This window comes from Sturnira hondurensis, unplaced genomic scaffold (assembly GCF_014824575.4).
Source record: "Sturnira hondurensis isolate 20B ecotype Veracruz unplaced genomic scaffold, ASM1482457v3 Scaffold0019216, whole genome shotgun sequence".
Taxonomy (NCBI): Eukaryota; Metazoa; Chordata; class Mammalia; order Chiroptera; family Phyllostomidae; genus Sturnira; species Sturnira hondurensis.
In genome coordinates, this window is record NW_028091847.1 from 7,937,994 (window position 1) to 7,964,506 (window position 26,513).

A 26,513-nucleotide genomic window follows, 5' to 3' on the forward strand; every position below is an offset into this window, starting at 1 on the left:
AATGTCCTAGGGGGTGGTTTGAACTCTTGAGAGTTGGACAGGGCCTTGGCTAAATGGGAGGAGAAAGCATTAACATAACAGGGGAGGCATTTGGGAAGACCAGCTGGAAGAATAAGACTGAGCGAATTCCTAAGAAGTTTTTGGACATTTAAGGTGAGGCCATGTATCAATAGAAAGGTGAGCTTCCCAATTTGGAACCAGGGAGAACAGTGGTTCCATATTCTTCTCTTCCTTTACATCTGTTTTCCTTCGAGTAATATCACCCCATTCTGATTGTTCTTTTGTTTGGAGTCATAACTTACATTACAGGGGGAGATGACATTTTATTGGAGCCGGGAAGCCTGGGTAGGATTTGAGCTGGCAGAAACAACACGGAAGGAGGGGTGGGGGGCGGGGCGAGGTGGTAGAGCGAGTGTCTGATCAGAAGCCATTGGTGCGTCTGGCAAAAACGCAGAGCTCTTGACTACAAGAGTGAAGTGTCTGTATTTGGTTAGGCAGGAGACATGTTAAAATGGCAAGGAGAGTGGCCATCAAGCCCATGCCCCTAGCCACCTCTTTCAGAGCCATGGTTCAAAATTTCCTTTGCCGAGTTCTATGGAGACACTGAAGTAGCTATTACTGCAAGAAAACTTGGTCCCGGGAGGGAGAAGGCTGGTCTGTGCCTCCGTGCCAACCAGTCTTTTTTCCTTCTAACCAAGAGCTTCTCTTAGTGTGATCTGAGTTCATAAGGATGAAGGCTGGGTAGAACCAGACATTCAATTAGGGGTCCTTGGAAGCTCGCCTTCAGTCTCTTCCTACCAGCTGGCTGGTGTTCTCCCTCCTCTTGCCTTCCTTCTCTCCCTCTTTCTCTTGCTAAAATACAATTAGGAAGAAGGCAGTGTCAGCCATAGGAGCCTCTGGTGCACAGGTGGGAAATGACAGATGTTTATTTTTTCCTCCTATCCATGTACTCTAGCTCAGAAGTTGATTTAGCTTCTCATCTAAAATGCTAAGTCTGGTGGGACTTACGGAGCTTTTTCTCTTCCCACCCTTAACGTGGAACAAAAACAAATCCCCAACAGACTTACAAGCATGCAGTAGGAATAGAGTCCCTAGCAGTGAAGAAAGTGTTTCCTGACCTGTGGGGAGCTGCCCTCTTTCCGAAGTGCTCACTCAGGCTGCATTCCTCCAACCAGCACGCCCAGCCCAGGGGATCACGCCCCTCGGGAATCAGAGACCGAGAGATTGTATAAAATATCCTTTATTTAAAAATGATGGTCACTGTAAAAACAACAACAATAATAATAATACCAATAATATAAAAAGCACTTCTCCTCCTCCTGCTCGTGCAAATGGTAGATGCACTGAGCTCAAAGATGCGGAGTTTTGGACATGTCACCCTTCTGCGGCGCTGCACAGCAGCAAAACTCGTCCCAGACTCCTCGGGGTGGGTCTGGGAGCTAGCTCAACTCCAGGAGTCAGTGGCTTCTCCGAAGTACGTCCGAACAGCACAGGACTCCGGCTCTCTTCTACTTGAATCAGTGTCAGTCTCTGGGTCAGTCTTTTCCCACCCCTCTCTCTCTCCCCCTCCCCTCACCTCTACTGGCCTCCCACAGTTTCTAGGAGGCGTGCTGCCTGTTGGCTAGGGCTCGGTTGCAGAGGATGGCATCCCGTTGTTTGTCCTTCTCTTGCAGGGCTTGTGCCTGCAGGGCCTGGCGCTCCCGGGCGGCCCGCAGCGCGGCCAAGGCAGCAGCATCCTCGTCGCTCAGGCGGCTGGCGGGGGTAAAAGGGCTGCACACGGTCTCCATCAGGCCCAGCACCACGCCGAACAGGGCCAGCACGCCGCCCACCAAGTACAGCTTCACCAGTTTCCCGCTGGGCTTCTGGGCCATCATCTCCTTGACCAGGGGAATCAGCTCCTGCACCGTTTCCATCCTGGCTCTGGGCTCCTGGGGGCGGGAGGGACCTGCAGGAGGAGCGGAGCAGAGAGGGGACTGTTAGCACTGAAGAAGGGCGCCAGCTGCTTGAGCGCGCCTCCCTCGACCCCCAGAAAAGGGCCCCCGGGCCCCGCCGCGCTGTGCCAGCCGGGCTCACCTGAACTGCGCGGCGGAGCGTCTGGGAGGCTGCGCGAACTGGGGGCAGGGGGCGCGTCTGTCGGTCCGGCCGGCTCCGCGTTCTCCTCCTCTTAGGCGGCTGAGGCTCTGCCAGATGGAGACTCCGCGGCTGACAGCTCTTCAGCGGCCGCTTATATCTTTTCTCCAAAACCCGCCTCCTGGGCTCCTGGGCAGCGGCCAGCGCGGCGTGAGCCAGAGGAAGGCGGGGGAGTGGGGGAGGAAGGGGGAAGAAGGGGAGGAGCGAGGCAGGGACGCTGTGGGGCGGGCTGGGGACCGGGGCGGCCACGAGCTGTGCACGCCGAAGAAGTCTGAGCAGGGTCCGGGGAGGGCCGATCTGGACGTGGGAAATATCGTTCTGGGTGCGCGCAAGGGTGGGAACCCGAGCCCAGGGAGGCACCGGGGCACCTCTGCGACATGACTCTCTCTTAGCAGGGTGGGAGGGTGCACTGCTTCCCTCGTCCTGGGCAGCCTGAGAAGGGCCCCTAATGTGGACCTCTCGGGTTATACCTAACGGGAGAGCCACTGGTTTTTATTCAGAAGTGTTGTCATCTTCCCACAAGTGTGAAGTTTTTAGAGGAGGAAGGCAAGGGGGAGGGGTCCAGGTAAAGAACAGGACTCGTCTCCAGGTTCTGCATAAGGCAATGTGGGCTTACACGGTTTCTTTCCAGCCTGACTGATTTTATTCACAGGTGCTTGCATTGTTAAGGTCGCTGATAACTATTCCTTCAGGTGCTCGGTTATGACCAGGTGTGTGTGTGTGTGTGCATGAGACGCCTACAGGCATTTCTGTATACTTCTGTGTATCAGGAAACTGCCATTAAATCCAAATTGCCCCTTTTCCCCTTTAGATGTGCAGCTGGGGGCTGAGGGGTGGTGAAGATGGAAGGAGAGCTGTTGGTAAAAGTTAGTGGGCTGGTCTGGACTCGAAATATTTCATGCTATTTAAAAAAAATTATTTGCCACCTCCCTGAATCTGGAGGTACAAGAGTGCCAGCTCAGCTCTCATAGAAACAGTATAGGGGCAGAAGGCTGAGAGTAGAGAGTTCGGGTAAGAAGTTAAAGAATAGAAAGCACTCTTGGAAGTGTGAAGATACTAGGCCTGTGACTAGGATTAAACATCCCTGACGTGTGTGTGTGTGTGTGTGTGTGTGTGTGTGTGTGTGTGTGTAGGGGGTGTGTTCTGTTTTAGCTTTGGTTCTTCATGTACCAGAGTTAATAAGTCAGGGAAAAAGAGAAATGGGTAGGCCAAAGGGCTTTAAAAAGGAAAGGGAGCGGGCCAGGGAAGGGGAAATCAGACTGGCCAGAAAATTGCAAAGGTCAGTGATGCAATCCTGCAGCAGCCTGTCCCAATCATCCAAGCAGAGCCAGGTGGGGAGGGATGGGGGCTGGGGGGTGGAGGGTACGGGGAAGAGCTGTTGCAGGGATCACAAATGTGAGTATCTGAACATTTTAACAATAATCTTGGAGCTCTGAGGCAATTTCCCAGACAATTCCGTTAAAAAAAGACAGCCCTAACAATGATTCGTTGCCTTGGCTATTCGTAGTTCAGGAAATACGATTGGTTTGTGCAGATCGGGCAAGGTTACCTAAATGACTTATCTAATATTCTACATTTTTGACTGCAGACAAGCAGTCAAGGCAGCGGAGGATGGTGTCCCCTGCTCATTACTCTTTTAACCTTGTCAGGCAGGAAAATTCCGTAACAAGGGACCAAGCCGAGATGAATATCAGTCATGCCATTTCTTTGAATCTTCCTTATAATTTTGGAGAAGTCTCTAATAAACTGGCAGAAATGATCTGTGAACTTTGCCAAGACCTGTGGGTGTTGCAAGCATCGTGCTCTTGGAAGAACATTATTATCAGAAACCAGGGCTTTTACCTGGTTTCTGCTCTGACGGTGAGTCAGCTCAGCTTTGAACACAACACTCTGAAATTAACATGTCAGAGAACTTCCCGTGTCTCTGTAACTCAAAGACGTAATCTTTTAAGGTCAGCAGATTCTCCTTTAGCTGGGGTTCCCCTTTCTTGCTATTTGCAGTGGTAGAGCCCGTCATCATCTCAGGTGAGTTCTGTCTTTCCCCCTTTGAGTATCTGACTTTGACCCCCAGGCCCTCGCAGCTTGCTGGCCCAGGCTGAGTAGGGAGGGCAGCAAGGGGAATGGATTGGGGTTGCCTGTAGAGTTGCTGTTCTGGTTCAGGTAGTAGCTGGGGCTGAGTGGGAGAGGAAGGAAATAGAAGGCTGAGGAATCCAGGATCACTTCCTACCTGGGGATTTCTGCCACAGCTTTTCTGCCTGGGTGGGGAAGGAGAGCTCAGGCTCTAGGGGAGGGGATTAGATAGGGCTTGGGAAACTGAGCCCAGGCTTTAAAGCACTGATGTCACTGTTGCGATGTAAAGCCTCGTGTTGCATCGCACAGGTCAGTCACAGGTTATAGTTATGAAGGTCTGACCAGCCTTGGCGACCACCCGTCCCTCTTATCCCAGGACTGACGGAATTTCCCCAGAGACGTGACATACTGTGCTGAAATGGGGACCATTCTGAGCACCCTGCCCTAGAGCCTACCCCAGGATTAGTCCTTGCCATTTGTAGGAAGACAAGGAATGCCGATTTAAAATTGATTTGGCTTTCCAAATCCCTTTCTTCCGCACAGTAAAGTACCCAGAATCATCTGCAGAGGAAATGATCAAAATGGGTGACATGCGGCCTGAGGGAGAAGCACAGAAGAGGATAGAGCTGTCCCTGCAAACGTGCCTTTTAGATGGAAGGAGCAGGGGTCAGAGGTCTTTTGGATGGTTGGGACAGCCATCCCATTATTAGTGCACGAAGCTCAATTATTGGTAGTAGTATTTTGTTAACCTGCGGCTTGCTGCCCGCTGAAGTCCTTACCTACTAGGATTCCACGAAGTAGGGGGGGGGATCGTCATAGGAGACGTGACAAAATGACACTAGTTTTCAGTCCTTGAGTTATTTTCATGTAAATTCGTTTCGAGGAGAAGGTTTCTTACTACTCATCTATCAATAGGTGATTATTAAATCTGCGCACTAACCTTCATCTTCCTCTGGTCTTATAGACTAGTGTTCGAGGGTCTGGACATTTCTGTGTGGTCACCCTGCTGTTTTCATAAAGCTTGACACGCTTAAAACAAGACACCCCACATTCCCTGTGCTCTTAACACTCATCACCTTCACAATATCCTTATTTGGAGCAGTGGCAACTCCATTTTACCTGTTCTCCGGGCTTGAACTATGGTGGTGTTTTCTGGGAGAGGCCTTCCCTGAGCAATTCATCCCACGCTGCTCTGCCCAACGCCCTGCTTTATTTTTCTCATAGGACTTAGTACCTGAGTTTATATGGATAGATCTGTTGGTTTGCTTTCTGTGTGGTCTTCCATGTCCTTTGGAGAAAGAGCTTCATGAGGGCATGGACTTTGTTTAGTTCTTCTCTGTGTCCACAGGGCCCAGGCTCTTTCTTGGTATAGAGTAGATACTTAATAGGAAACCATGGAATTAATGAATGTCATTCCCACTGGTCTGTGAAGCCTGGTTGGGGAAGGACCATGTTTATGAAGTTTGCCTGCACTAAGACTTTGAGTGGATGTTCAAAGAATCATTAAGGATTTTGGGGGGGGGAGGGCAGTTTCTTGCTATTAGTCTTCTTCTCTAATCCATTTCGGTCACTACTATGAAAAAAATCTTCCTAAATTACATTTATATTTTTAATTGCCTGTTTACAGCCTGGGGTGATTTCTCACCCACATGATAGATTCCTGGATTCTGCATGTTGGATTTGCTTGACTAATATTCATGGAATCCAGGACTTCTATGAGCTGATCTTTCCTACCCAACTAACTTTATCTCTCATTGTCCTTTGACAAGAACCCTTTGCTCCACCAGTGGGTTTCTCATGGCCAAAGAAGTAATTCATTCCCATTGTTGCTGCCTCACCTTGGCTCATACTCTTCTTCCTATCTGAGGTGCTGTTCTCTTCCTAGTCTGTCTTCCATCCTTTAGTTCCTGTGTTCCAGGAAGCCACCTCTGCCTGGGCCAGCACACCCTGACCACTCCTTCCTATGAATTTCAGCTGCCTTTGTGGCTTGTACTGCCCAAGTTGGTGTTGTACCGTGGACCATGTCATAAAGCTCTCCCTTGTTTCCCGTGGGCTTGCCCCGTGTCTGTGGAATGTAAACTAGGGGCCTAATCAATGCTAGTTACACAGGCCTGAAAGTCAGCCCTGGGATAGAGACTACAAAATGTCAGTTAAAATTCTCTCGGGAGGTTATTTTGGGCACAGTGGCTTGTCCTCACGGTTGTGATTGCCCAAGACCTGGCAACTTGGCTTACTTCCCTCCACTCTGGCGTCCTCACCTTTCACTTGCACTCCCAGCTTAGTGTGTGACGTTGCAGTGCTTGGCTCACTTTGGGGCACCCCGCCAATAAGCGCCTGGCCTCTTCAGATCAACTCTGAAGAACAGACCCTTTATAGACATGTTGCTTTTGCCCTTCATGGCTTCTGGCCCAGCAGAGATGCTGCTGCCAGTGCGTGCGGGGTGTGCTGGGAGCCTTGGGGAGCCAGGAGCTCCCTGCTGCCCACATACCACTTCTGAATCGCAGCACTGTACTTTGCAGATTGCATTCAGCGCAGGGGACGTCTCCCAAGCTCAAACACTGGCTGGACTTGAGAGTACAGGGGTCTGGAGTCAAACAGACTTGAGTTCATTCAAGTCTTGGCTCCTCTTACCAGGGTTTGACCTTGGAAAAGTGACTTAACTTCTCTGGCCTCCATTTCCCTATCTACAAAGGGAGAGTGATGATAGCACCTGTTTAGTGGGGTGTTCTGAGGTCTGATGGAGCTAGAGCACTATAAGGGGCTTGTAAGTGGTCTGGCACAAATGAAGCAATCAATACAGGCTACGGATTCAGTTATCATTGTGTTGTTATTCAGCTGTCTCTACCTCCTGCTCCATGTCAGCAGTTCCTATGGTCCTTTATTCCAGCCCAGGACACTGACGTTCCCTATGCAGCACATAGGCGGCAATAAGATCCAAAAACATTTATTGAAGCTGGCTGTGTGTTCAATACTGGGTTAAATATAGTTATACCAAGCAGAACACAAAATTTTCCTTGCCCAAAGTATCTCATGTTCAACTGACTAAATAAGTTATTACATTTTACTAAGATAAGCACACTAATAAAGGTATATTTCATGTAGGCAAATAGAATGAGAGGTGCACTGATTCATTTTGGGAGGGAGGTAGTCAAAGAAGGCCTAAGAGTAGATCGTGACTGAGCAGCTGAGGGTGTTGGAGCATGGATTGTGTTCACCAGGTAACTCTAGGGTGGCGCTGGGGTTCAGGGTTGGGGAGGCCTGGACTGAGACAGGATGGCATGTAACAAGGGGAGGCCTGAGAAAGCATTGCAGGGTCTCGGAGAAGTTAGGGAAGATTGGTGTTAGAGCACAGAGGATGGGTTTTGGGAAATGGCAGGAAGTGAGGCGGTGAGAGGCAAGAGCCAGGTGTTGAACAATTATATAAACGACCAACAGCATGTGCCATCCCTGGGATCTGTTGACCACTCCCTTCTCCTGGAAACATATATTCCTTGGCTTCCATCATAGCCTCTAGTTTCCCTCCAACCTCATTCTGGACACTCCTGAGTCCTTTGTCTCACATTTGCTTTTTATATAACCTCTAAACGTCACATTTCTCAGGACTCCGTGCTGCGGCCTCTTTTCTTATTCTACATGCTCTCTTTAGGTGATTTAGTTGGCTCCCAAGGCTTCCATTTCTGCCTCTATCAGATGATGTACAAAGCTGAGCTGTAGACCTGTCTGTCCACTTGGATATTATTCAGGTATCAAACTTACCATGTCTAAAGCCAGATTCAGTATTTCTACCCCTTCAACTTTCACCACCATCTTTATTAGTTTAGGATTTATTGTCTACCTAGTAGCTTGGATCCTAAGCCTGGGAGCTATCCTTTACTCCTCTCTCTTTCTGTCCCCACTCATATGTAAATAATCACCAAGACCTGTCATTCTGCCTCTTAAGTATCTCTCAACTTTATTTGCTTTCCATAGCAATAAGGAACTGAATTATTCTGCAACTACATCACTTGAAAGAAGACCCCAAGATCCAGATGAGGATACAGCTCACTAGAAACTTGCTATTATTAGCCTTGTCACTGTCCCAGGCATCTGACTCCAGAGTGTGAGTTGAAAAATGGATTTTGTTTTAAGCTATTAAGTTTTTAACAACCAAAAACTAATATGAGCTGCATACTGGGAGCTTCTGCTGGGGTGATAGGATGAAACTCATTCAAAACTTGACAAAGACCAGGAAGAATAACCAGGATGGGGAGAAGCTGGCTTAGATTCTATGGTCCATTGTCACAAGCACTTCCTCAACCTCTTCTGTTTCTTTCATATTTACTCAGAAAGACTTAAACATGGTTGGAGTCAGCTGTCTATATCAGTCTACACCCATGCAGTCTGTGACTGTTGGGATAAATTACCCAGCCAGGCTGACTGTTTATTTTCTATAAATTTAAGATCGTAAACCTCAAATGGGCAGTTTGTTGTAACTGATTATGTTTCCCAAGTCAATGATCTTTATTACTCTTGAAAAAGACTTTTTCAAAAATAGTCTATGTGCTCCTCTTCCCTGACACCCATGGCCTGGTGAAATAGATAGGAGCTACTTAATTTTCCAACCACCAAATCCATCGGCTCTACCTTCTGTCACATTACCAGGGAGGAAGCATCCTGATTCTTTGTGTATAGAGCTGCCCCTCCATCTGATCCTACTTATCTACTTGAGGCCTTGGGAGTCCATGAATAAGTTGTGTTGCTTTAGGCTACAAGTAAAAACATCTAATTCAAAATGGTTAAGCATAAGAAAAATACATGATTTCACTAAACAGGTATTTCAGGATCAATTAATTAAGTAGTGTAACATTATCAAGAACCAGGTTCTTTCCATCTTTCTCACCTTATATCTTCAGCGTGGAGACTTGTTATAGTCTAGCTCACATTATGGTTCCCAGGTAGTTGCCACAGATCCAGCCGGTGCATTCTGTATGACGACATCCAGCGAAAGGAGAGAGGCCGTTCTTTCTTTTTCATTGAGAAGGAAACCTTGCCTAGATTTCCCCAAGAGACTTCCTTTCATTGGCCAGAATTGGGTTGAATGCCCATCCCTAAAACTACTTATGAAGGGAAGGATTACCACCACGATCTTAGACCAGGGGTCTCAAAGGTTGTCCCTGGGAACAACAGCAGCAATATCTGAGAACTTGTGAGAAATGCAGATTCTTGAGCTCTGCCCCAGAACTATTGAATCAGACATTCTGCATGCAGGACTGGCTGTCATTGATGGAAAGAGTCCTCGAGGTAATTCTGGTGCATGCTAGAGTTTGAAAACCGCTGGTTTAGGCTAATCTCTGAGCTGGGGAAAGGGCAATGGCCCTGAATATTTGAAAAACACTGGGGATCTTTAGTAAGGAGGCAGGAGGGTTTGGATTTTGGGTAGGGAGTGAGCTTCCTGCCAGATCTTTCTACTTTCCTGAATAATTATTTTCTCCTTCTTTAGTATTGTATTCCACCAGTGTATAAACATACTCTAGTATCTTAAAAAATCTAGTCCATGACCCCATATCACTATCCACCTCTTGTGAGATTCTTTGCTTCTCTTAATATTATTAGTTGTCTACAATCATTACATCAATTTCTTCAACCATTTACCCTTTTACCCACGGCCATATGGTTTCCATTCTCATTTCCCTCCACAATCTAGTAGGCTGTTTATTGAATGAATTGAATTTGGGCATTCTAGAAACAGTTTTAAAAAAGGAGAGAGAAGAAGAGAGGGAGAGAAATATTGATATGCGAGAGAAACATCCATCCGTTGCCTCTGGTATGTGCCCTGACCAGGGACCAAACCCACAACCCAGGCGTGTGCCCTGACTGAGAATCAAACTGGGGACTTTTCACTTTGTGGGACGATGCCCAACCAACGGAGTCACACCAGTCAGGGCACGTCTTACCCTCTTTCAACCAGTGGTTCTCAACCACTGATTGCACGTCAGAATCACTGGGGAACAGTTTCTTTTCTTTTTTTAAGACTTTATTTATTTATTTTTAGGGAGAGGGAAAGGGGGGGAGAAAGAGAGGGAGAGAAACATCAATGTGAGAGAGACACATTGACTGGTTGTCTCTTGCGTGCCCCCAACTGAGGACCTGCCTGCAACCCAGGCACGTGCCCTGACTGGGGATCGAACTGGCAACCTTTTGGTTTGTAGGCCAGCACTCAATCCCATGAGCCAAGACAGCCTGGGCACAGGGAGCTTTGTTCATTTCTGAAAACTAGGTAACACTCTAAGAGCAGTTAAATCAGAAATTCTTTAAAGTAGGATGCAAACCTCAGTACTGTTTAAAACTCTAAAGGTGATTCCAATGTGCAGTGAAAGTCGGGACTGCACATTGAGTTAATGTTGGGGCACCCTAGGGTCCTGCCATGATCTCTCTCCTCCACCCACCTTATTTCCCTGGGTCAGTGGCTCTCAGCCCTGGCTCCCTACGATGAATCAACTCTGAATTCCTGGGGTGATTCTAATGTGTAGCCAGAATTGTGAACCACTTCCTAGATGGTTTTCTGCAGTTCCATGCTTTGAGACTCAGTGCTTTGCTATAGAAATTTCAGCAACGATGACAATGTTTTATATCTTCACTGTCCAGTATGGTAGCCACTAGCTACCTATGGCTATCAAACACTTGAAATGTAGCTAAAGTGACTGATAAACTGAATTTATAACTTTATTTAATTTTAATTAATCTAAATTTATTTATTTGTTTGTTTGTTTGTTTATTTATGAAGAGGGAAGGAGAGAAGGAGAAAGAGAAGGAGGGAAGGAGAAATAGGGAGAGAAACATCAATGTGCGGTTGCTTCTCGCACACCCCACTGGTCCGAAACCCAGGCATGTGCCCTGACCAGGAATTGAATCAGTGATCCCCTGGTTTGCAGGCCAGTGCTCAATCCACTGAGCCATACCAGCCAGGGTGTAATTAATCTAAATTTAAATGAAATGACCTCATAAGTGTGGCTGGTGTCTACCATACTGGACAGCACAGTCTGTACAATAGTCTGAAATGTGTTTCTCTTTGAAATGTGTTCCTCTCTACCTATTAAATTATGTAATAGGTAGCTCTTCTTGGGTAGCTCATGTTTCTCTCTTAGTCTTGCCCATCTTGGCAAGTGGCATCACTTTCTATCCAATTCCTAAAGTCCCAAACGTGGAAAGCATCTTTTACTCCTTTTTCTTCACCTTTATTAGCTAATTTTTTAGCAAGTCCTGTTTGTTCTACTTCCAAATACATAATTTGACTTCACGCACTCCTTCCCATTTCCACTCCCTCCAGCGTGGGCCAGGCCGCCCTTGTTGCTCACAGAGAACAGTCAACGCTAAGAGCCGTTGCATCTGTAATGCTTTCTAAGACCTTCATGCGCATTAATCTATTAATCCTATGAACAGCCCTACACAGTGGGTGAACTGTATACTATTTCTGGTTTTCACATGGAGAAACCGAGGAATAGAAAGCGTGTGTAATGTACCTCGGATCACACGGCCAGTCAGTGGTCGAAATGGGATTCAAAACTAGACAATCTGATTCCAGGGTCCACATTCTTCACCATTTACTGCTCTGTCTCTCTGACTGGTTACAAGACCCCATGTCAGCAGTCTTTATCTTGGCTGCATGTGGGAATCAGCTGAGGAACTTAAAAAATGACCAATTCCTATAACGCCACCACTTCACTTCGATCTCTTGGGATGAGACTTAGGCATCAGAAATTAAAGGGGGAAAAACCCCAAACTCCAGGGAATTCCCCGATATAACCAGTGCTGAGCATCGCTCGCTCTCAGCAACCTGGTGAAAGCATAGAGCTAAGGAGGAAGACGTCAGAGGAACGTGCTATGATGTTAGATGCTGGGGGCATGGTACACTAATATTTAGTTTTAGGTTGTAGTTTCCCTGTGTCGTCTCCAAATTTTCAGTAACATTTCTTAAGCTCAACAGCTGTGTGTTTTGCTCTTTGGAGAAAGACTGTGTGTTCATTTTGGGCCAAAATAGGCTGGGGAGATTGGGGGCAGCAGAGAGAAATGGTTAAAAGAAAGTTAGGCATGTTTGAGGACAAGCTGCTACTAGAATGAATTTGTATTATCTGTTAATATCTCCCTAGAATTTTCTGTATAGTAGAAAAGAGTGACTCTTAGATGGCTAGATAAGTTGAAGCCATTTGGGCTATATAATTAATAAGTTACTTGGCCATTACGTGTTTACTGTCTATGTCTGGACAGTGATTATATCTGACTTGTTTACCTCTGGATGCCTGGCATAGGGTGCGTGGCCAACAAATACTTATTTTGTGAATGAATGGTTCTGGATGTTTTTGTGTTCTTGGGTCAAAAATCAGAAGGGTCTACTGTAGTGTGATGAGGAAAAGCTCAGGCTCTGGGAATGAGGACCAGGCAGAAGCTGGGGACAGAGGGGTGTCAATACACAGACTGATTTGCTGGGAGGATTCAGGCCTGAGCTCAGGCGCCCTGGACAAGTGGGGGGATAACAGGACAACTGTTGATCGCCAGTCGTTGGACTTAGAGAAACAAACATCCCTAGACCCTGTCTGGTTATGAGAAGGGATTCTTAGTGTATAAGGCTTGGAACTCACTGACCAAAGGTCGGAATGGACCGAAAACTACTGCTGGGACACAGCATCTTCAGAAGCACAGTGATAGGCAGGGACTGACCAACTTAATATCTTTTTATTAAGCACTTTCTGTGCGAAAACTCTGTGTTATACCCCTCATTAGGGGATAAAAAGAATGAGCAAGGATTGTCTCTGTCCTCAAGGAGTTTGCAGTCCAGGTTTGGGGAAAATCACAAAATAACTAAAAGTTGAATAATGTTTATGTCAATTTGAGATAGAAGGGATTTATGAGGCAGAAGAGAACTTGTTGCTAACTGAATTGCATTGGTGAGGTCTGCAGCTGGAGTTTGGGAAGAATTGACAGAGAACGGCAGAGAAACCATCACTGACCCCGGAACCTGAAACAGGTCATGGATTTAGGATTTAGCCGCAGACACAAGAGAGGGAGAGGGCAGCACAGACAGAGCTGGGTTGCTCAGCCCAGGTGTGGTCAATGGTGTAACTGGGTCTGAGCACTGGCGTGAAGGGGGCGGTGTGAGTTAGGGCCAGAAACGCAGCTCTCTGCCGCAGGACCCTGAGCACCCGGCTGTGGACTCTGGACTGTGATCTGGAATTAATAGAGCATGTACAGGTTAAAGTGCATTCCGAATCCAACTTAACAAATGGAGCAGTAGGCCAAAGCGAACAAGACTAAATGTAATAGCTAAAAGTGCAAAGTCACGTGTGCTTCTGTGCGTGTGCCTGTGTGTGCATGTGCGTGTGCTGCCCGCCTTAGGAATAGCCCAAATTCAAGATGGGGTAACCTGTTTTAACAGTATTTGACTTGAAAAAAAGACAGGTGTCAGTGTATCTGTGAGCTCAGTAGGGGTCTGTGGCCTAATTTGGCTGGGAGAAGGCTGCTGCCGTCAGTCCCGGCAGCGGGAGTTGAATCTCTAGCACAAAAGTGCTATGGGCGTACTTTCTTCCCCGAAGTCCATGAAGAGGGCTGCGTTACTCGGATGGGCCCACATTTGTGCAAGAGCTTTATGAGTTCTTTCCTACGGGAGAGTTTTATTCTCACGTGCTGTTTCCGTCCAGGTTTTTCTTGGATTTAGAGCCGACTTCACTTTCTCAGATCATTGTGCATCTTCACGCAGATTTTCTGAGCCATTCGGGGTGGCACTTACAACAGCTGTCCAGGAGAAAAAGGTGCCACTCTACAGCCAGCTGGCCACGCATTTGCCTGGGACTGAAGGGTGTCCTCGGACAGGGAACTTTCAGAGGTGAAACAAGGAGAACGCTGAGCTGAAACAGGGAGAGTCCTGGCAAGTTAGGGTGGCCGGTCACCCCACAACACACTGGCATGGGCTCCCTGAAGATTTGCCCTGGTTCGCAGTGGTGTTTCTCTTAAACACTGGAATGGCACACATATCTCATAGACCCTCTGGGTCTAATTTGTAGCGATCTCATTGGGTATGTTTCTAAAGTTTTCCAGGGGGCAATCTTGTGATGTTTTGGGTTTTGCAAGTTTAAACCATTCACCATGGCCATTTTTCCTACCACTTGTTTTTTCGAGGTCACATTCTATAAATTATCCTCTTGCGAGATTTCCTTCAATCTCTGGAGGCCAAATGTTGTGTTGGAAAGGACATGGACTTTGGAAGCTTACAGATCTGCTGTTGGCTTCTGCTTTTGCCATATATACTAGCCGTGGTAGACAGTTCTACACGTTCAGGGCGTTCTACTTCAGTTTCCTCTTCTGGGCACATAGGAAGGTCACTTAGGAGTCCTGTGAGTAGTTCTGGCCAATAGGTTGTAAGCAGAGTGACTGTGTCACTGGATTCAGAGCTGAGGCATGGCATTGCCAGGGAGAACACTTTGTGCTCCTCTAATCTTGCCACTATGACTACGAGGTCATGTGTCCTGGTTGGTGCAGATGCAAGGTGGCAAAAGTCCCTGAGTGTGTAGACCAGAGGACTTCTCCCCTCACCCCTGTCTCATACCTTATTTTATGCGAGCAACAAATAAGCGTCTGTTGTGTTACGCTGCTGAGATTTTGTGGTTAATTGATGAACACATCATTGCCTGGCCTAATTCCACTGAAGCGCTGACTAGTTCTGTGTCTTTATCACTCAGGCTGCTACAACAAAATACCGTAGACTGCGTGGCTTAAGCAACAGTATTTATTTCTCACAGTTCTGAAGGCTGGCTGGGACGTCCAGGATCAAGGTGCTGGGCTCCTGGGAAGAGCCTGCTGCCTGGCTTTCTTCTTTCTGTGTTCTTTGGTGTTTCTTCCTTCTTGTTAGGGCACTGATCCCATTGTGGGGACTTTGCCTAATTACTGTCCAGGCTCCTGCCTCCCAATATCATCACATTGGGGTTTCAACTAATTAGTTTTGGGGAGTATTTTCAATCCCTAACACTCTGTAACCTTGTACAGGCTACTGCTTAGTAATGCATGCTGAGACTATAAAAAAAAAAGGGAAAAATATCTCCTTCAAGGAGGCATCTTAAAGGGCTGCTGAGATGCTTAAATGTGACCCTGTAGGTGCATTTGTTTAGAATGGTGCCTCGCACCTACCAGCAAGAGCTGGAAGACTACTTTGTTCCCCTTCGTCCTTTCAGGATAGTAATACATAGCTCTTTATTTCTGGAGTAGAAATTAAACAAAGGAGTCAACACAACCTCGCATGCTCCTGTAGTCTACAGACAGGGGAGGATCAGGCCCAGCTCTGTGCTGTTAGTTTGGTTCTCTGTCCTTAACCTGGAGTGGTCTTTCTTTTTTTTTTCTTTGTTTTAAATATATTTTATTGATTATACCATTACAGTTGTTCTATTCCCCCCCTTCATTCCCCTCCACCCACACCCTCCCTCCCCCACCATTCTCCCCTCCTTAGTTTATAACCACATGTCTCAAGTTCTTTAGATTCTATATTTCCCCCACTATTCTCGCCCTCCCCCCTATCTATTTTCTACCTACCATCTATGCTATTTTCTGTGCCTTCTCCCCCCTTCTCCCCCTCCCACCCCCCTGTTTCTAACCCTCCATGTGTTCTTCATTTCTATGGTTCCACTCCTGATCTAGCTGTCCTCTTGGTTTGCTTTTGTTTTAGGTGTGGTTGTTAATAACTGTGAGTTTGCTGTCCTTTCACTGTTAATATTTTTCATCTTCTTTTTCTTAGATAAGTCTCTTTAGCATTTCATATAATAAGGGCTTGGTGCTGATGAACTCCTTGAACTTGACCTTATCTGAGAAGCACTTTATCTGTCCTTCCATTCTAAATGAAAGTTTTGCTGGATAAAGCAATCTTGGCTGTAGGTCTTTGGATTTCATGACTTGGAATACTTCTTTCCAGCCCCTTCTTGCCTGTAAGGTCTCTTTTGAGAAATCCGCTGACAGTCTGATGGGTACTCCTTTGTAGGTGACTGTCCCCTTATCCCTTGATGCTTCTAGGATTCTCTCCTTCATTTTGGTCTTGGCTAATGTAATTATGATGTGCCTTGGTGTGTTCCTTCTTGGGTCCAACTTCTTTGGCACTCTCTGAGCTTCCTGGATTTCCTGGAAGTCTATTTCCTTTGCCAGACTGGGGAAGTTCTCCTTTATTATTTGTTCAAATACGTTTTCCACTCGTGGCTGTTTCTTTCCCCCTTCTGGTACCCCTATAACCCGGATGTTGGAATGTTTAAAGATGTCCTGGAGGTTCCTAAGCCTCTCCTCATTTTTTTGAATTCTCATTTATTCATTCCTTTCTGGTCAGATGTTTTGTTCTTCCTTCTGGTCCATTCCATTGATTTGAGTCCCAGTTACCTTTCCATCACTATTGGTTTCCTGTGCAGCTCCCTTCATTTCAGTTAGTTTAGCCTTCATATGTTCCTCTAATTTGTGACTTTGTTCCTCTAATTTGTGACTATAATCTACCAGTTCCGTGAGCATCCTGATAAATAGTGTCCTGAATTGTGCTTCTGAGAGGCTGGCAATTTCTTGGTTGCTTAGAGTTATTGGCTCTGGGACTTTGAGTTCTTCTCGCGCCATCTTTCGGGTTGTTCGTGCCTGTTCCATAGCAGGATCAGAGCCCTAAAGTGTTCACTAGAACAGGGCAACTAAGTCGCTGGGTTGTGACGCTGGATGTGGGGGCGGGGTCAAAGAGGGACTATGGCGTCCTGTCCGCCGCCGGCCGCCACGGCCCTCACCGGTGCCGCAGTTGCTGCCGTCACCGGGCCCATGCGTTTCGTCCCACTGCACGTGAGTGTGCCACCGCCGTCAGCCCTCGCCCCCTGGGGCCTGCGTGGTCTGTCTCACTGTGCGCGAATATGCGCCCGTGGTCTGCCCCGCACCCCAACTGGTTCCCGTCTGCCTGCGCGCCTGGGTCGGGGGCCCTGTCCTGCCCGACCCTGCTCGCTGCTGGCTCCGCTCCTCTTACCGTCCCCGTTGAACGGTTAGATGTAGTCAGACTTCCGTATAATTCAATTTTCTGTCCTTTGGTTGTGTCTTTGTTTCTCCAAACTTTTGTTGTATTCAAACTTGGTTGTGGGAGAAGGCACAGTGTTTCCACCTATGCCTCCATCTTGACGGAAGTCCTGGAGTGGTCTTTCATGAAGGGCCCCATGATGTGCCATGATGTCAAGCATCCAGACACCAGCACACCCGTGTTCACTTCTAAACATCATATTTTAGGAAGGTTATTGGCAGGTGGGAGAAATGTTAGAGGAAGATGACTTGGTTAGGAGAAGTCTGGAAGTCATGAGGATGAATGAACAGTACATTATAAGTAAGGTCACCATATTTAGCAAGTAAAAATACAAGGAGCCCAGTAAAATTAGAGTATCAGATAAACAGTGGATATTATTTTAGTATAAGTATTCCCCATGCAGTGTTTGTGGTCTGCTTATACTAAACAAGGCATTCTTCATTAATCTGAAATTCTGATTTATCTGGAATTCCTGTATTTGATCTGTCAATGCTGGTTACAAAGAACTATGTCTCTTGTTGGAGACAGTGCCCACATGAGATAGAGCTGGAACCTCACATTCATGAGCACTAATGTGTATTTGCACTTGAGCTGATGGGTGTACACGCTTCTGAGTGAGCAATGAGAATGTTCATAATTAGGTGGCATTATTCTGGGACAATTGCATGGGAGAGGCCAATTTAGGTGTGGATAAAAATTTAGCTGTCCTCAATTCCTCTTTCCCCTGAAAAATATAGGTAAGTGAAACTGAGTCTGTTCTTTCTTTCTGGTTTGCCCAGAGACGCGCAAGCTGGAAGGTAAAGTGCTGATTGTTCCTTAGGCGTTTTCTGCCCGCTCTCACATTTGTACATACATTTATTGAGAAAGTCTGCTAACTGCTCTCTTGACAAAAGACATCTAACAGCTTCAACAAGCAATACTGGACTTTTTAAGAAGAGGAAACCATATCTTACAAAATCTATAATGATTTGGAAACTTGCAGCAAATTCTCAGTCTGTGGGGATAGTGGGAGGGGTTCAGGGCAAAGGGGGGCAAAGAAAGGAAGGGTTAATAACTAACTTGTAGGTGGGAAAAAAATCACTCTTCTTCCTGAAACATTTTACTTAACTTTCATTTATCATTCTGTATAGTACGATATGCTCATTCTGGAAGATGAGAGCGTACACAGAAATAGAAAGAGTTAGAAAATGCTAACGTATTGGACATTTTCTCCCTGTCTTCTCTCTGAGCATTTTTTCAAGGGTTAAGTAGATTCTTGCACATTTGTTTTCTTATTTTCCCCCCAGTTAATCGTATCTCATAAACATTCCCCCAAGTTATTAAAACCTCCTTATCAGTATTCTAGATCAGAAGGGAGTCAGTTTTGAATGATGTTTTAAGGGGAAGGAATTGGATTAGCCAAGGACTCATTACCCTTGTCTGGCACAATATCGATCAGATTTTGATCTGGGTAAGCAGAGGTCCTGCTTACACAGGGCCTCTTTCCCTGTACCCTCAGACTTGCTTGGCAACTGCCCTGAGCTAAGTAACAAACCTGCTGTCCAGACTAGCTTAGACTCCTATCTTAATGAGGTATTGGACTCCGCTATGACTAACGCTTAAAGCCGTAAACAATGTCATGCTTGTGTTTGGTCCTCTGTCCTGTTTGTAAACAGCCTTGTCTCCACACTCTGTCCTTCCCAGTTGGAACGGTCAGATGCATCACCATTCTTGGAGAGCTCAGCTCAGTTTGCACCCCGCAACGAGTGCCTTGTTTTTCCTTCTGATCCAGGTTATGGTCCCCGGGGAGTTTGCAGCCCTGGCAAAACTGAATGGAATGCACAAAACACAGACTCTCAGGTCTGGGGGGCCTGGGCCTCCTGCAGGGAGGAGGAGGGGAACAGCCCATCCAACATCTGCAGGAGAGTGACATTTGCTTTTTGTTACCTACGTTGTAAAGACTGTTGATCATAGCCCAAGACACCTGTGTGTGATGCTCCAGTGGGGACCAATGCCCATCAGAGAGCACTTACCCCATCAGGCACTTTGCTGAGGGTTATACACACATCGTTTCCCTTCAGCTTTACAAGGACCTGTGAGGTAGACTGTTTACAAGGACCCTTGGGGCAAGTCACTTTCATTGCCCAAAGTCACAGCTGGTGAGAACAAAGCCAAACTTGCAGCTTTACCTCTCTCACTCTGAAGTCTAGGCTTTTAACTGCTGTCTTAAACAGCTGGCCTCCGAGAACGGCATCCTCGGGCTGAAGGGTCCTCAGGCGAGCTTGGGAAACATATTGAAAGTTCCTGCCCTTTCACAAGCCCATTATATCCCTGGGTGGGGCATGGCTTGAAGGATATACTTTTAGAAGTTCTATAAGTAATTCTGATAGGCAGCCTGGCTGGATAACCAATAAAAGCCAACACTTTTATTTGTGAATGATGAGACTGAGGCCCAGAGAGGGGCTTGCCCAAGTTTATGCTTCTATCAAGTAGCAGAGTTCAAGCTAAGTCTCGAATTTAAGAGAGGCTCAAGTTTGAACACAGGCCCTATGTGGCCACGGGGAACTGCAGGGACATGCTAATTAAAAGCCTTTACGTGGTATTGATTCCAGACATGAAGCCAGACACACCTTCAAACCACAGATGCCCATTTCTCTACGTTTAGTCCATTTGCCCATTTGAACATTAGGCAATTTAGTTTGCCTCTCCAGTGGTCCTTTCAGGGATCACAGTTAGAATTTTAAGGTCCCACGGGCAGCCCTCTTTTAGCCTGGGGAGATCTCATAATGCAAATGCTCCTCGCCCCTCTCAGCTCTTCCTTTGTGTCTCCCTTCCCCAGACACTCGTAACCTACCGCATGGCTGCATGTTGCCCCTTGCTGCTCTGTGTCTCTCCCCTCCCAGGCGAGGCTGGGCCAGGGCCACATGGTCAGTTCCACAGGGCACTGGCTGGACAGCAGAGGTGGCTGGGGTGGAAAAGGGGGCATGGTCATGAGCTGGCCTATTTGCCAGAGGAAGGTAGGGCAGTGGGTAGGGCAGTGACAGGGGCGGAAATGCCAAGACATTCCTCCCTCTTCTCTGGGGAGCCCTCCTGCCTTTGACTCCACCAGGCTGCAGGCTGAACTGTACCCCTCAAGAAGGAAGGGGTAGGACATTTGGGGGTGTACCCTGGTAGGTAGAACAGAAGGAGCTGAGGTTCCTCTACAATGACCTAGGAGCCTGACCTCAAGGGACGGTATCTCCCTTCCTGGGGAAAGGGAGAGGAAGTTGTGTCATCCGTCATCATGCCCTTTGTGTAATCTCGTCAGCTCACCCTGACGTTTGTCCAGTCACCTTCTCTGTCTTTCCACTACTTTAGGTGCTCACGTCCTCACTCAGATCAGCTTCCTGTTGATACAAGGGGGAAACTCTGGTGCAGACCAGAGTCTCCGAGGGGGGGCATCTGGAGGCCAGCACCTATGCCATCTGTGCCCACACAAGACAGGTTGTCAACATGGAGAGCAAACAAAATATGGCCTCTGTTCTAGATGTTTCTACAGTGTCTCCCCAGGAGCTCTCAGTCAACGTCAGGGCTCCAAGAGTTGGAGCAAGGGCTTAAAGAGACATTTTAGATACTGGGTCTTGATTAGTTTGGGAAAACATGAGGTTCAGAGTCTGGCGGACTCTGGTTAAGGGTTCCTAAGGGTGGAGTCAGGGATTTAGGGAATTTTATGCTTTAAGTCACAGCTAGGAATCTGAGTGCCAGAGCAAACCGGTCTGAGTTCAAGTGACCCACTCCCTAGCTGGGACCAAGTTGTTGACCATGTGCCTCGTTTTCTTCATCTGTAAAGGAAGGGTAATTAAATGTCTACCCCCGCAGAGATATAGTGGGTATTAAATGAGTTAATATATGCAAAGGACTTAGCACAGTGCCTGTCATGGGGCAAGTACTTGAGAAATATTAGGTATCGTTAATTTAGACTGACTGCCTCATTTTCCTCAGACCTCAGGCCCCGGCCAACACACACAGATGTCTGTTGGGGAAGTGCGAGTGGAGGCCTAGAGAGAGGGGTGTGGAACAGTCACCCGAGACAGGCAGTGCAGACTCCTCTTCTGCCTACTGCCGGCCTCTGCCCGAGGCTGGCTCCTGTCTGCTCAGTAACTTCACTCCACTCTCTCTCCTTGGAGAGGCGCACAGAAGAGTGACTGACTGTCTGGGCACTTGAGCATTTGTGCTGGAGTGGAGGGCCACGCCAGCTTGAGTCACGTGGCCAATCCCAGGGCCACTCCCGGAGTCCGCCCTGTTCAACAGACAAGGACTCAGCCATGACTCACTGTGTTCGGGTGATGCCTGACCCTTAGTCACCTGGCTCCCCTTCTTCCAACACCTGAGTATCAGCATTTACAGCCTGGGCCAAGCTCTCTTATCCCTCTTAACCTCTTTTCTCCTTTCCTTCCTGCTTTCCTCCTTTCCTTGCTCCTTATCTTTTGACTGCTGGTTGATGAGGTCTGGACTGATCTCCCTGGCAGTTTGGACAGTTTAAGTCTGGCAGGTGGAGACCCTGCCAGGAACCACCGACTGGTAAGCAGACATGGTGACAGCTTCAGGAGCAGACCCCCACCCCCACAGCTGACTGATATATGAGTTACTACTGTTAGCCGTCCACTGTGGTGACGAAAAGTCCAGACTCTGCCCTCTGGGAGTGTAAGTACACCTGCAAGGGCACGGAGACTTGTTAAACCATATCAATCATTTTCCACCTTTTTCATTTCATGGCACACATAGACTACTACTATTCTGCAGCTCACCAAAAAATGTAGTTTTTACTTATTTGAGCAAAAAACATGAGCCCTGGCTGGTGTAGCTCAGTGGATTGAGCGCGGGCCTGCGAACCAGAGTATTGCGGTTCGATTCCCAGTCAGGGCACATGCCTGGGTTGCAGGCCAGTTCCCTGCAGGGGATGCACGAGAAGCAACCATACATTGATGTTTCTCTTCCTCTCTCCTTCCCTTCCCCTCTAAAGGTAAATAAATAAAATTTTTTAAAAAAGTAAATAAAAAATATGTATAATTTTGATTCATTCACACCAGATGGCTATTGGCTGTTGTCACTTCTTTATTTGACAACCTGTGGGCAAAGAGGTCAGTGCCCCTGACTAAAGTCAGGTATTTCATACTTTAAAAATTCTTGCGGCACACTGGTTGAAAATTGCTGACTTATAGCAATGATTTACACGTCCATGTGAATCCATTCATTCCACAAATATTGAGCACCTACCGTGTTCCAGGCACTGTTTCTAGGTAGTTGGAAAATAGTAGTGGACAAAAATCTCTGCCTTCTTGGACATTACATTCTGGCGGAGGAAGGCAGAAAGTAAATATGATAAATAGGTGCGTGATATCATTAGTTAGAAGGAGGTAAGTGGTGCAAACTGCCCCCCCCAAACCAACCTGCCCCCAAACAAATCCCCAAATCCCAGCCTGTCAGTAATGGAGGGTGAGTGGGGTTGGGAGAGCTGGAGTGGGGGACAGGGAGCTTGGTTGTCATTTTATTATTTTAAAAATTTTAAATTACCATTAATTTTCCATATTATGTTAGTTTCAGGTGCATAGCACAATGGTTAGACATTGCTGTAACTTACAATAAATTTTGTACCTCCCTGACTTGGTTGTCATTTTAAAGAGGGCGCTCAGAGTTGGCCTCATGGAGGAGGTAGTATTTGAACGAAGACTTAAAAGAGGTAAGAGAGTGAGCCTTGCAGACATTGGAGAAAGGACGGTCCAGGTGGAGAGAGCAGCTGGGGCAGTAGCCTGTGACAGAAGCAGCCTGGTAATTCAGAAGCACAGCCAGGAGGCCATGTGGCTGGAGTGGAAGGAGAAAAGGGGATAGTGGTGGTCCTGTTGAGAAGTAACGAGGGGTTGTGTGTGTGCCGCCTCTGCAAGGGCTTTGGCTTTGACTTTGTCTGCAATAGGGAGCAGGGACAGGGTTCTGAGAGGAAGAGGCCGTGACCTATTGTGTTGGGACTGGACTGCACACCAGTAGGGAGGCTACTGTAGAAGTCTGGGGAAGAGGCTCAGGCCAGGAGGGTAGAAGTGGTCCTGGTTGCCTTTGGAATTGCCTGGTAGGTCGACACAGTGGTGCAAGAATCAGGAGTCAAGGATGACTTGGTCAGCCTCTTTCCTGAGGGATAAGTTCAAATGAGCCAAGGAGGGGAGATGAGCCCTGACGACTGAGGGGTCTGGAGCAGGACAATGGAAGACAGGGAGGGAGGCAAGGGTACACAGGGAGGCTGTGGTGTTGGAGCCATGCCCCTGCCTCCCCTCTAGCCCTGGCTGGGTCCTATCCAGCCTCTAGCTCTATTTTAGGCTTCTGGTGTCTGAACGAACCGGGTTCTGAAGTTCAAAGCCTGTGCCTGGTGCCCTGCAGTCCTAGGGGCACTGGATTACAGGGAGAATTACACTCCATAAGGAGTGAGGGCACCAGGGCTGCTGACAGGGCTGCTCTTGGGTTCTGCAGAAATAACGTCCTGGGCGTGGCAGGAGCACGTGGGGGGCCCAAACAGAGAAATTGCCATTTTCTCCCTGCGAAGCCAAGCCACTCCCTGGACGTGCCCCAGCCTGTGGTGTCTGAGACACCAAAGGCTTATTTACCTGGGCTCTTGCCTCCTAACAGGGGAGTAGGAGGGGGACTTAAAGGTGAGGATCTGAGATTGCAACACCTGCTCTTCTGCTGAGTTAACTATTAATGAATTGTTTGCACATCCTCTTTCCTGGTGGTGGGCATAGGATGGGCAGCTCCAGGAGGTGAAGAATTCCTGGGAGCCTTGAGTTTAGGGAGTTGGAGACGTGGAGAGGAAGAGATCAGACTGGTGTCTGCAGAACCCTGGGGTGTCACCTGTGCTCTGGGGAACTTGACGAGGGTCTCTGTGTTCTTGTCGCAGATTATGGCCCACGAAGGGAAGCTGTTGGTACTGACTTGGACTTGTTGAGGGAAGCTAGATTTCACTGGAATGCTTACAGGGGCCAAGACACGAACATTTGTTAGAATTTCCACCATGCATCGAAACAACGTGTTGTCCATTTGCTAGTTTAGGTGGGCTAGTTCTCCAGCCCATCTGACTTTCTTGGGCTAAATTACAGACTGAAGGTTAGAAACGTCCAGCTTAATCCACAAGATGCTTCATTATTTTCCCTGAGGGTCCCCAAACCAATTTCTTGAGCTTAACCCTCCAATTGTAGAGAGGACTTCCTGTTGAGGAGAGACTGACAGACCAGAATGACTAGTTAAGAGTCTCCTTTAAATAGGAACTTTGAGGCGATACAGTTCCCAAACAATGCCAATGCAGGCTCTCCGGGGCCAAGGTATACACTGGGTGACCTTCCAGATCTCTCTAAAGCCCTCTGACCTTAGCCTGGGGGAAGAGTGTCCTCTGAGACCAGCCTCTCTACCTGGACTGTTACTGTCATTTTCAGTGGCTCTCAGCCCAGTGGCCCTGAGCCAGGAGCCCGCCTGGGGTCTCACAAAGGAAGCTGTGTTCCTGGGCCTGGCGGTGGGCCAGGCCACGTAGTCCCAGTTATGCTTCCACCTTGCCTTCCACCACTTGTGGTCAGGTCTGTTTTCTGGCCCTCAAGGCGGGCATTCCTGCCCCGTAAGGGAGAGGCTAGGAGACCAGCCCTCCTCCTAAGCTGGGGGCAGTGACTCACAGGTAGTTTACCTGTCCTAGGGCTCCCTGCCAAGCCAGGAAAGGAACTGGAGGGGAGGCATTTAGAGTTTATTTCTTATTCCACTTAAAATTTCCTTGTGCGAGTTGGGCCTTGACCCCTCCCTGATGAGCCTTTTTAAGGCTCCTCTGAATTCTGCAGGAAGCAGGGATTTTCCACTGTGACTGTTTTCCTTGGGGAAAGAGAGGGTCTGGTGCTTTCCAGGTCCTGGATGTCTGGGTCTTCCCGTCTTCCAGCCCAAGGACAGGTCTGAGGCTGTAACACCCTGTACACAAGCCCTGATCTTCTTGTCCTCTGCTTGGTTTTCTGTCCAGGTGGTCCAGGACACAAAAGAGGAAGCTGATCCCTCCGAGCCTTGAGAAAACACCGAGTACAGCGCCTGTCACAAATGCCCTTCCTGCCCTCCGAACCCTGGTCTGGAATGACCATGAGTGTTTGCCTGGTGCTTTCCGTTTGCAGCGTTGCCCTCCGCCCCCAACAGCACGCAGAGGCAGGTGGGCACTGCCAGGCTTGCTGTGAGGCCTCGGGGACCAGCCCACTTGCCCAGTCCTGTCCGGGGGCTGTGGGGGTGCAGCGGCGGCGGATGGGCGTGCCAGCCGCCGGATTCCTGAGACCCGCCCTGCAGTGGGCTGCGCCCAGCCAGGGAGTCGCCTCCAGAGGCGAGGCCGTTGTTTAAAAACTGGGAGCCAGGAGCGGAGACCCCCTCACTCAAGGGTGCTCTCAGGTGATCTGAAGAGAGAACCGGTGGCAGCAGCGAGCCAGGTACGTTATCTGCCTTCACCTGCTTGGCGGGGGCAGGGCGGGGAGAAGGCTCTGTGCTCCGGGTGTCTGGGGCCTGGTTGCAGGGCCTGATTCTTTCTCTTCCTGAGAGCTCACCTGAAGGAGCCACCTGCAAATGCCATATTAAATATCTGCCCCTGTTTGAATTGCCTTTTCATATCTGATAAGTGTGTCAGCGACTTGGAAGAAAGCAAGTTCAGATCCCGGGCTGAGCACACAGAGAAGAGGGAAGGCTGGGGTGCGGGGCCAGAGCTCTGCCAAGGCTGCTCAGAATGCCTCGTTCTGGGGGTGAGAGGGCAGAGACCGTGCTGCAGGTAAAGGAGAGGGTGGGCCTCCCTCTCGGGCCACCTGCCTCCTCTCTGGGTCCCTGGTGCTTCTGGGAACTGATTGGCAGGAATGATTTCAAAGCATTAGGGTGTATAATTTTTTTAAAGATTTTATTTATGTATCTTCAGAGGGGAAGGGAAGGAGAGAAGGAGAGAAATATCAATGTATGGTTGCTTCTTGTGAGTCCCCTGCTGGGAACTGGCCTGCAACCCAGGCATGTGCCCTGACTGGGAATCGAACCGCGATACTCTGGTTCGCAGGCCCACGCTCAATCCACTGAGCTGCACCAGCCAGGGCAAGGGTGTATAATTTAAAGATGCCAGGAGCGTCCCAGTTCTCTCTCTGGCCCTGCCTTGCCAATCCCCACCCCCTACCCTAGCCAGAGGGGTTGTGGCTGCCACTGAAGCAGAGTGAGCACCCAGGCCCAGGCAGAGGTGGGCACTGCACGCACAGGGCAGCCTTCCTGCCTCTTGGACCTTTGAGCA

General features: G+C 48.2%; 2 protein-coding genes and 1 long non-coding RNA gene across 6 annotated transcripts in view; 1 reads left to right on the forward strand and 2 right to left on the reverse strand.

Annotated features, from left to right (window-relative positions):
• Positions 1-1,119: 1,119 nt before the first annotated feature.
• LOC119004261 (uncharacterized) lies at positions 1,120-8,088 on the reverse strand. Its single transcript, XR_005070159.1, has 3 exons — positions 8,075-8,088; positions 6,862-6,865; positions 1,120-1,560 (listed from the first exon to the last, which is right to left on the reverse strand). It is a non-coding gene; the product is annotated as an uncharacterized LOC119004261 (long non-coding RNA).
• On the reverse strand, positions 1,572-2,202 carry G0S2 (G0/G1 switch 2). Its single transcript, XM_037071038.1, has 2 exons — positions 2,074-2,202; positions 1,572-1,945 (listed from the first exon to the last, which is right to left on the reverse strand). Exon 2 carries the CDS (start codon positions 1,911-1,913, stop codon positions 1,599-1,601), a length of 315 nt encoding a protein of 104 aa, XP_036926933.1. The 5' UTR covers positions 1,914-1,945; positions 2,074-2,202; the 3' UTR covers positions 1,572-1,598.
• LAMB3 (laminin subunit beta 3) overlaps positions 2,383-26,513 on the forward strand; it is a 58,016-nt gene continuing 33,885 nt past the window's right edge. For 2 of the 4 annotated variants that reach the window (XM_037071034.1, XM_037071037.1), the window contains exons 1-2: positions 2,383-2,464; positions 25,236-25,683. The gene's annotated coding sequence lies outside the window, so the exon portion shown is untranslated. Of the gene's footprint in view, positions 2,465-20,348; positions 20,367-24,885; positions 24,906-25,235; positions 25,684-26,513 lie in introns of those variants that run through there. The other 2 variants (XM_037071036.1, XM_037071035.1) reach the window with 2 other exon arrangements.